Source organism: Chiloscyllium plagiosum, unplaced genomic scaffold, assembly GCF_037043375.1.
Source record: "Chiloscyllium plagiosum isolate Xiang-an unplaced genomic scaffold, Cpla_swu_hap1 HiC_scaffold_30, whole genome shotgun sequence".
Classification (NCBI taxonomy): domain Eukaryota; kingdom Metazoa; phylum Chordata; class Chondrichthyes; order Orectolobiformes; family Hemiscylliidae; genus Chiloscyllium; species Chiloscyllium plagiosum.
The window spans coordinates 52,382,924-52,393,538 of NW_028270168.1; the positions used below are offsets into that span (position 1 = coordinate 52,382,924).

Here is a 10,615-nt window from a genome sequence, read left to right on the forward strand (position 1 = left end):
AGTCACAGAAATTCACAAAAGGTTGCAGATGTTTAACTCAACAAGTTCATTACTCAAAAGAAATTATGTATAAAAGGCAATTTAGAAAGGTCATAACACAGACAGCAAAATAAAATTTGTTTGTTTCCCAGCTATATACTTTAATAGATAATGAAATCTTAAATATCATTCCTAAGTTGACTCTTTAATTCCTTATTTAATCGAATCTTCTTGGATCGCCTGTTGAGACAACTGCTTTCCCAGCCTGCTGGCATTAATCTCTTTGCAATTCTCATGGACTGAACCCATTTACAGTTATGATAGCATAGGCACATTCAACATGAAGATTTGACAAATTAAATCTCTCCTGCTAAGAGAAAACTATTCATTGAACTGAGACTTGACTCCCTGTCAGGTGGAAGCTGTATTCCTTTCTGAACTGAACTCCTGAATTGTAGTCAGAATTAAACCTAGTGATTGGACTCTGATCTGTCAGAAACACAGGAGAATAAATGTTAACATGACAGTGGTCCAGCCAGGCACTTGACTGAGTTGCACGCCTTCCTGGAAGTTACATTGTTAGGGTACTGTTCCAAATTACTTTCTGACCTCTGTTTTTAAAAAAAATTGTCTTCACAAAACTGAAACCATGTGCCTGCCTCTATGTTTAAGTTCCAAATTCTGTGATGTTATATATTATTCATCTTCTATCATAATCTTCTGGTTGGAAAGATTATACGCTGAGTGCCACATGCACCTCTGTAGAAATCCATTTGTGTCTTTCACTTAAAAAGGAATTTGTGTTCAGACCGACTTGAGGAAAGGGCGCTGCTTCTCAAGCCCCCTCTGTCAGGATAACTACAAAGGTCAATGATTTATTTGAAATATGCAAAGTCCCTAGTTTATTGTTTGATGGAATGAGGTTAACAAAAATCATTTTTCAGGTTCCTGCACTCAACAAGAACTAATGTTTATTACACAAATAAATTCTCGCCACAGGTAAACAACTATGAACTATCAAAATATAACTCTACTAGTTGAAAGTCGTTAACGGTTGTTCATCTGTTGACTGGCACTGATTCCCTTTTAAACCTCTGTACAATCGGACAACATCACAGCATTGACATTATGGTGGAGGGGGAAAAATCTGAGAAACACAGTTTAATAGCATCTGACCATTGAGTTCAATGAGATGTTCATTTTGCTTCCCAAGACCTTGTGTTGTTTGATTTGCTTTCACCAGATGCTTTACAAGAGACCCAGGATAATTGGTACACTCATTACAAAGTCTCTTAGTTACAGTTAAAGGCAGCAGTTTATAGGAACTGGTGGGAGAAAATGACCACCTTTCTTCAGGCTTCAAATACTTTTACTGCAGAAAAATTGACAGAGTCTATTCTTCCAGAAGGCTGGAGGCTTCTTGCCATTTATTGCCATGGAGGAAATTGAAGAGATGTCCTCAAGCTGATCACTTCCTACATCTGATCACATTTACACAAACCAATCAGCGACCTCTTGTCAGTTGAATTATGCTTTGTATCCACCCCTGTGCTGTGCTGTCTTGTCTCACTTCCCCCATAGCTTGCAAAGCAGCAGTGTAAACAATGTGTTCCAGTAATTTATTTTCAAAAGCACAGTAATTCTTTCCCAAATCCTTGGTTTTAAAACAGTCCACTCCAATTTCGGTCCACAATCTAGTAAGAAAAATAAAAGGATGCAGTCTTTACAAATGGTCTTCTATTCCTTTGACGGACCAGCAGCTGGGACCGTTCCATTTCTTGAAGTTCAGCTCCCCATCAAAGATTACACCTGAAATTACCAATTTAATATACATCTGTTACATCAAAATTCTATCCTTCGTGTTGATTTGTCAGCCCTATCTGGTCCCAATTCAGCCTGTCCTTCAGTTCATTTGTGTGTCTGAGTAAAGACTGAATGTAAAGATCATACCCAGTGCCTCACTTGACTTTGTTTAATTTCAGATGACTCAGCAGATGGCAGGAATGAATTTCTATGGTGCCAATGGGATGGTGAATTATGGACAATCATCAGTTCCCATGGGAGCGGGAGCAGCTCCAGCAACTGGGCAATCTCTGGGCACCCAGATGTGGAAATAACTGGACCAGAAGTAAACAAGGAATGACAATCGCTCTGTGTTTCAGAACCATGGCTTCTTCTCTACTTCAGCCAGTTTGCTGTGTGCGATCTCAACTCCATTTTTGCCTGTAGATCCTTCACAGACTTGGCGAGAAATTCACCATCAAAACAGCAGCCATCATTACCAAAGTCAATTTTTAAAACCAATATTTTTTTCCCAAAGGTGGATTCTTTGGGAGCGTGTTCCTTCAAACAAAGTGTGGGAGGGGTGTGTGATCTTTGCTCAGTGCAACTTTAGCCACTTGTAATTGTTTAAATCTGTTTGCCATTCAGTTTGTGACCCAATAGCAACACATCCCACCATGCCTTGTTATTAGTGCTGATTTACAATTGATATATAGGGCTCTGAGAGAAATGATCAGGAGACAGCTATTCAGTTTGTGACGAGCATGATAATAATGCAAAGGATAATTATAATTACTCATGTCTTGTTAATCAGCCTGAACTTTGTTAAACAGGATGCAAATGTATGAACCGAAGCATATATGTGCCTCACCTATAACACAGGCCTCCTTCAACTGGGTTAAAAACCTTTGGTAAACGCACACCTCTTAAAGCTGTCTTATTAGGTTAATTGTTTGGCTGATAACCATTACGTAACTGGTATTGTTTACAGTAATTTATATAGTGCTGCTACATTAACAGTTCATCTGTTGATTGGCACTGATTCCATATTTAAATTGTAACAGCTAGTTTGGAATTTAGTTACAGATTAGCAAATCTTAGTTGGAGGAATAAGACAGCACACAGGAAATTGAGAACTTTCTTATTCCATAATTTGTGACCAATATTATCTAGCACAAGGTCCAAACGGGTTAGCTAAGACTTGACCCTCTGCCTCTCTGAGGGTGAAATGTCTTGCTCAGTACAAAACCTATCAGCTCACTCATTAGCCAATTAATCTCATCACAGGTCTGCTTTTAAACTGCAAACAAAGTTGTTTTTAAGTGGAGCTCAGTGCATTTTTGTGAGAATGTTGAATAATAACAGAGGAAGATCAAGAGTGGAGAGATCTGCCAGTGTTTGAGATTGGTATTCATGGATTGTGGATACAGGGCTTCAAGGCTAGAATGAGGTAGAGAGGGATAACATTCGCATACTTCCTTGGTCAAATTACTTACTTTGTTAATCTTAGGTCGGTGGTCTATTTAAGCTATTTGCATTTTAGCAGATTGGCTCTTTGGTTGAGGGAAAAGTTTAAATGCACAAATTTGATTCTGTTTCTTCCATCTTGTAGGTGGCTGAAGACAGAGGACTCAAGGTGGTGTTCTTGGTTGGTATACTGAGCCTGGGTTGACATGCACAGCACATACTTGAATTATCAACACCTGACATTGTGTGTGGAAGGGAGGAAGCACAGTGTTCACCGCAGGGTCAACACTTGATGATTTTCCCTGCAGTCACAAATCTATATCCCATTCTTCTCTCCTGACAATCTCCCTCTCTCAAACTATGAGTGTTAGACCACGCGCTAGCACTGATCTGAGTTTAATTGTACAAAAGAAGTAGCTAGTTTGAAAGACTTTGAACAGATACTGTGAAACAACTGGAAGCAGAATATGGGGAATGGCATGTGGGAAGTAAAGCACCACACATCTGTGCGATTGTCTGATCACCTGTAGCCAGTTTGAATGGAGAGTGCCCTTTGATTTCTTGTGTTTGGTTTTTATTTTTTTGTGTGTTGGGAAAAGATAGAATTCCTTTTGCACTTAACAATTACTTTGCTGCTTTAACTAACTTCCAAAAGTGTTAAGGAGGAATGCTGGGCAGTAAAGAGACCTGATCCACTAAAGCACACCTCATGGGATTTCTCACGAGTTCGCTAATTAGATTTGGGGCAAATGTCACGTTTACAATTTTAGAAATATTGGTTTTTGCTGGGTCATTACACCTGAATAGGGAATTCTAAAAATGTAATATTTTTAACTCTCTGTTTATAGCATATATACCAGAACGTTATGATCTGTAGTTAAAGTTGTAAGTAGATTAGGGCAGTTGTCTAAGGAACTGGTGAACGAGAGCTGGCTGGTGGAGCTCAGCTTTGGATTTTCAATTTTTTTTACAAAACTGACTCACTAAAGGCAAGTGGAGTGAACCTTTGCAGTCCAGTTAGTCAAACTGTAACAGTTTGGAATCTACATAGTCCTAAAGGATATTAAGTGATTTGAAACACAGCAAAAACTTCCAAATGCATTGGCTTTTGTGATGCAGACCCCATTTAGGTTTGCTCTAAGTCTGAAAAAATTCAGGAAATATTACCCTTACATAATCTGAATTGTTGTTTGGCAATATTTGAATCATTTAATAACCTAGTACAGAATAATTGGAAACTCAAAACTCAACTGATGATCGGCTGTGTGTTTCTCTGCTTCTAATTTCTGATTAACTAACGTGTAAATGTTGGACTCAGGGTTTCAGGTCAAAAGGAAATGTAAAATTGGCAAGGATCTGCCGTGAAAATGCCTATACTTAGAGCTGTGAATGAGAATACTGTTTACAGAATGCAATGTTTATCTTGTACTGAAGTAGTATGATTATCAGTTGAATTCTCCCTATAGCATTTCCGCATGTAATTCCCAGCGGTGAGTGGTTGCCTCTGTTTTTGGTACTGTAATTTTGGTGGTAGGTCTTTGGATTTCACAAAAGTCACTGTTTACTATCTCTCATATTGATGTTCTCTCCATTTGGTTTTAGTTCAGCAGTCGGCAGTACTTGTGGAGTGTAATGAACTGTGTAATTGTTTTGATTTCCCCAATTCCAGAGTAGACTGCTGTGTGGGGCGTGTGACCTCTGCTCTGTGGGTCTGTTTCTCTCCCTGCTTCATGCTGCATCAAGAGTTGAATCCCTGCCCTCTTTGCCCCTTGGGCTGATAGTGTAGTCTGGACCCCGTTTTCTATGTTCGCTGAATTGAGCAAGTGGTCTGAGTTCATTCTTCTATCTGGTCATAAAAAGGTGCATTCAAACTGCAGTTATTTCCAAATTCAAAGCCACTTTTATGTAGATGCAGGTCTTCTGTGTGTTTGTGTGTGAGAGAAAGCTCACTTTCATAAGTTCTCCCAAGTTTTCTCCTTTGAATCGACTGTGTAATTCCTGAGGGAGATTGACAGATGTTGGTATTCCCCACAATCTGGATTGAAATGGCATTGATATAAAAGAGGTTTATGTACTGTCCTGTTAATGACTGAATGTTCACTTGCATCCGTGATGAAGTAGGGCAGGGAATTAAAATCCTTGTCTTCTGGGTATTGGTGATGTTCAGGAGAGGTTCTAGATGAAGCTTTAATGTTTGGATGAAACTTTAATGTGTTATTTAGAGATATATGAATATATTAATATAAAGCTGATGTGTGCTATTTTTATGAGGCTTTTTTATATAAAACAAATTCCTGTATATTAACAGTGCTGCAAAAAATTAATACCATTTATATATCTTAGGAAGGTCAACTTGTGTGGCCAGTAAAGAGAGATTATACAATACCAATTTTCAATGCACAATTGAGACAGTACTCCAAATAAGTAAAATGGCAATTGCGCTTTAAGCTAAAGAGAGAATAATAGTTATACAGAGCTCAGGGGGTAAAAGGCATTATTTTGTTATAGTTAACTTTGGCACGATGGTTTGTACCACACACATCTCACATGGTGGCTGATTAAGGTATGCAGGTTTTTTGGGGGGCATGTGGCCCTATCCAAAAATACTCACTCATTTATGTTACTGGAATATAAAGGGTAACTTTGTGTTAGATTGGAAATTGAAAATTATTTTTAGAATACACAAGTTGTGTTTTTTGAACTCTACCCTTTTCTGCTTGCTGTTCTGCGAGTTTCCTGTTCATTGATTGGAAGAATGGTCCAGATACTTGCAGCAATGTTTGTTCCCAGAGTCAGTTCTGTCAAGATGGGTCAGAGATCGTTTTTTTTTTAAAAGGGTCATGGGTTGACTGGTTTAAGACCAAGGGACATGAACTTTGAACCGCTGTGCTGTTTTCATTTCCAGCCTCACCATCACTTGGCTGCTAACTGCCATTGCCACAGACTGCTTTGTCTGCAATCAATTCTGAACCATTATGAAGCTCAATGTTATTCCTGTGCAGTGGCACTCATCCAAAACCATTTTAATCTTTTGATATTGTTTGTCTACTGAATTGCTTGGGACCAACTCAATATTCAGCGTGAGGCAAAGTGTTACTTTGTGCTCCCCATCATACACTCTGATTTAACTGAGAATTTGCTATGCTGTTAGTGCACAATTCCATTCTTCATTGTAAGCATGGCCAGCAATGGAATAACCTATCTGTGAATGTTTCCATATTCTGGTTTTCTGCTTCCAGCTCTGTCCTGTACAATATAAATAAATATATTCTCATTGTAATATAAAGCTTGAGGGGAAATGGAAAATAAAGATTTTATTAAAGTTTTACTTTGTATACTGAAAGGAGCTGTGTTTTATTTGAAATGTCTCACGACTCATTCCATGTGTTAGACACTTTCCCATTATTGAAACATTTTTTTCTTTTGTGAGATGAGGGCATCATTGACAAGGCCAGCTTTTGTTGTCCATCCTGAATTGCCCTGAGAACTGAACAGTTTGCTCAGCATGTTGTACTGTTCTGTGGTTGTGGTTATAGAGTCACATAATGCCATACCAGGTAAGGACAGCAGATTTCTTTCCTTAAAGGACCCTGGTGAATCAGATGGGTTTTTACCACAATCACTGAGGTGAGCATTCAATTCTAAACTCTCTCTTAAATAATTGAATTGAGCTTCTCCTGGCTGGCATCATAGGATTTGAGCATGTATCCATAAGAACCAAGAACAGGAGTCGGCCATCTGGCCCTTCCAGCCTGCTCCCCCATTCAATAAGATCATGGCTGATCTTTTTGTGCCCTCAGCTCCACTTACCCGCCCTCTCACTATAACCCTTAATTCCTTTAGTGTTCAAAAAATTATCTATCTTAACTTTAAAAACATTTACTAAGGAAGCCTCAACCACTTCACTTGACAGGGAATTCCAGATTCACAACCCTCTGGGTGAAGAAGTTCCATCTCAATTCAGTCCAAAATCTGTTCACCCTAATTTTGAGGCTGTGTCCAGTTCTCCCAGTTCCATCCACCAGTGGAAACATCTTGTCTACATCTATCTTATCTATTCCCTTCATAATTTTCTATGTTTGTTTCTACAAGATCTCACTCATTCTTCTAAATTCCAATTTCAGTCTCTCCTCTTAAGTCAACACCCTCAACTCCAGAATCAACCCAGTGAACCTCCTCTGCACCCCTTGAAGGATCCCAAGCTGGAAGATCAACCACACAGCATCAATGTCACCAATATTCTTATCTTCCCCAATTCCCACAACTCATCCCAGATCCAACCATCCAACTTGGCTCCACCTTCTTGACCTGCCCATCTTCCTTTCCACTTATTTGCTCCATCACCCTCTCTAATCTATCACTATCACCCCCACCTGCATCTACCTGCTACCTTCGCCCCCACCTCCACATTTAGCTCTCAGCCACCTTGTTTCCCCCCCACCCCCCAAAACAATCCTGATGAAGGGCTTATACCTGAAATGTCTAGTCTCCTGCTTCTCAGATACTGTCTGACCTGCTGTGCTTTTCTAGTGCCACACTTTTCACTACTGGTATCCTAGGGTTTAGATAGACTTGCAATGCTATTAGGGAGGGGGTTTAAACCTTTTGATCTAGAGATAATGAAGAAATGGTCAAATCAGGATAGTAAATGACTTGATGGGGAACTTGCAGGTGGTAGTGTTCCCATGTATCTGGTGCTCTTCCCCTTCTAGATGGAAGTAGATGTGGGTTTGGAAAGTGCTACTAAGGAGCCTTAGTGAATTTCTGCAGTGCATCTTCTAGCTGGTGGCAGGCGTAGATGCTTGTGGATGTGGTGGCAGTTAGATGGGCTGCTCTGTCCTGGATGGTGTTGAACTTCTTGAGTGTTATTAACACTGCACTCATCCAGGCAAGTGGGGAGTATTCCATCACAGGCAAAATCGACGTTTCGGGAACGTCGATTTTGCCTGTCCTCGGATGCTGCCTGAATTGCTGTGCTCTTCCAGCACCACTAATCCAGAATCTGGTTTCCAGCATCTGCAGTCATTGTTTTTACCTAGTATTCCATCACACTCCTGACTTGAGCCTTGTAGATGGTAGACAGGTTTGGGGAGTCAGGAGTTGAGTTACCTAACTGCAGGATTCCTAGACTCTGCCCTGCTCTTGTAGCAGTATTTATATGGCTCGCCCAGTTCAATTTCTGGTCAAGGTGGCCTCAAGGCTGTTAAAAATGGTGTATTTGGCAATAGTAATGACAATAAATGTGAAGGGGAATGGTTAAATCCTCATGAAAACAGATCATTGTGTGATATGAATATTACTTGGCACCTATAAACCTAAGCCCAGATATTGTCCAGGTCTTGAATGTGAACAAGGACTGCTTCTGTATCTGAGGAATCTAGAATGCACTGTCTGTGAAGGTAGTGGAAGCTGGCAACCTTACAGCCTTTAAAAATATTTTGATGAACACTTCAAATATAACATTAAAGGATATGGGGAGTGCAGGAAATTGGGATTGGTGCACCTTTAGTGGTAGTTATGTCAGTGCAGACTGGATGGGCCAAAGGGCTGCATGAATCAGTGTGTGAATGGTGCTGAACATACTGCAATCATCAGTGACTATCTGCACTCTGACCTAATGATGGAGGAAAGACTATTAATGGAGCAAATGAAGATGGTTGGGCCCCAGACCCTAGATATTTTCTAACCATCTTGTTTAGAAATGTTGTTATGCACCTCTGGAGCAGGGGGGACTTGAACCTAGGCTTCCTGGCTTAGAGGTAGGGACACTACAACTGCACCACAAGAGATGAGGAACTGCTACAGAAATGCCCTGGAGCGGAGATGACCAACCTCCAACTATCACAACTATCCCCTTTTGTGCCAAGTTTAGACTCTGGCCAGTGGAGACTTTTTCAATTGCCACTGACTCCAGTTTTACTCAGGTTCCTTAATATCACACACAGTCAAATACAGCCTTGATGTCACACTTACCTTATCTCTGTGTATCTTTCATGTATGTATGGCCTCTCCTGAGATCACTCACATGTAACTTAAGACGTGCAAGGCAGTAGTACCATGGCCTGTTTGAGGTGACTGCTGAGGTGCTGTTGTGAACTGATGCCAGCTCAGTTTTGCTGCTGTTAGGAAGGGGTATAGGGATGGGAGTACTTGTATCCTGATTAATAATGATTTCCTTTCAATTAGGTTATCTCAAGGTCAGCTGGGAAGCTGTGCTGCAGTGTCATTAGACTAGTACAGATGGTTCCACTACATTGTGCATTTTGTTAACACTAATTCGCTGTAACACAATTAACAAATTGGGGAGACTGTTTCTACAGTGCAAACTTTTAAAATGTGTGTTGGCTGCAACATGATTATATTGCCAACACTTTAGGCATTGTTTCTAAAGCGTGATTTTTCTATAATATGGGGTTGCACAAGTATGTAACCAGTGTGTGATAGAAGAACTACCTGTAATGTTATTAGACGAGTAATTTAGAGGCCTTAATGTTTCAGGAACATGGATGTGAATCTGAGTGTGGCAAATAATGTAATGTGAATTCAATTAAAAGAAAATCTGGAATTCAAAGCTAGCAAACATAGATTTTATTAATCAATCTGGTTCACTAATGTACTTTAATAGAATGAAATCTACCACTATTACCTACTCTGGCCTACATGTGACTCCAGACCCACAGCAATATGGCTGATTCTCGACTGGCCTCTGAAATGGCCTTGCAAGCACCTCAATTCCAGGGCAATAATGATAGGCACGGAATTCCTGAAGAAGGGCTTATGCCCGAAACGTCGATTCTCCTGTTCCCTGGATGCTGCCTGACCTGCTGCGCTTTTCCAGCAACACATTTCCAGCTCTAATCTCCAGCATCTGCAGACCTCACTTTCTCCTCAATAATGATAGGCAATAAACAGTAGCCCATCCAGTGTGCTTGTCGCACACACACATACGCACACCTTAAACAAGGAAACTAGCAGGCACTGTTTGTGGTTGAGATTTCATAATTCCAAATCTTAATATCTATTTATGACAAACCTTTGTGCATTTTCCAGTCTCCTATTTAATGGGAAAACAATTACACAAGGAAATTTTAACAATTTGAATAAAAATGTCCATAAGCCAACTTTTTGCTGAAACATCCACCGTCTCAGAAATATCCACTTTTGTGCAGGAGCCACAACCTTTTTTTTCCCCCCATTCGTACATGGGATGTGGGATCACTAATTAGGTCAGTGTTTCCTGCCCATCACCAATTGTCCTGGAGAAGGTGTTGGTTAGCTGTCATATAAACAAAAAAAAATCTTTGCTCACTCACCAATGATTAACCTCTGGCCTTTGAATATGGTGGCCTTAAACTGATGGAGCTTTACTCTGGTAGAAGAATGCTGA

General features: G+C 40.2%; 1 protein-coding gene across 2 annotated transcripts in view; it reads left to right on the forward strand.

Moving 5' to 3' along the window:
• LOC122563757 (stromal membrane-associated protein 2-like) overlaps positions 1-6,571 on the forward strand; it is a 60,635-nt gene extending 54,064 nt beyond the window's left edge. For both annotated transcript variants that reach the window (XM_043717955.2, XM_043717956.2), the window contains exon 10: positions 1,962-6,571. In XM_043717955.2, coding sequence (XP_043573890.2) covers positions 1,962-2,096 — 135 coding nt within the window. In that variant the 3' untranslated portion in view covers positions 2,097-6,571. The remainder of the gene's footprint in view (positions 1-1,961) is intronic.
• Positions 6,572-10,615: the final 4,044 nt, after the last annotated feature.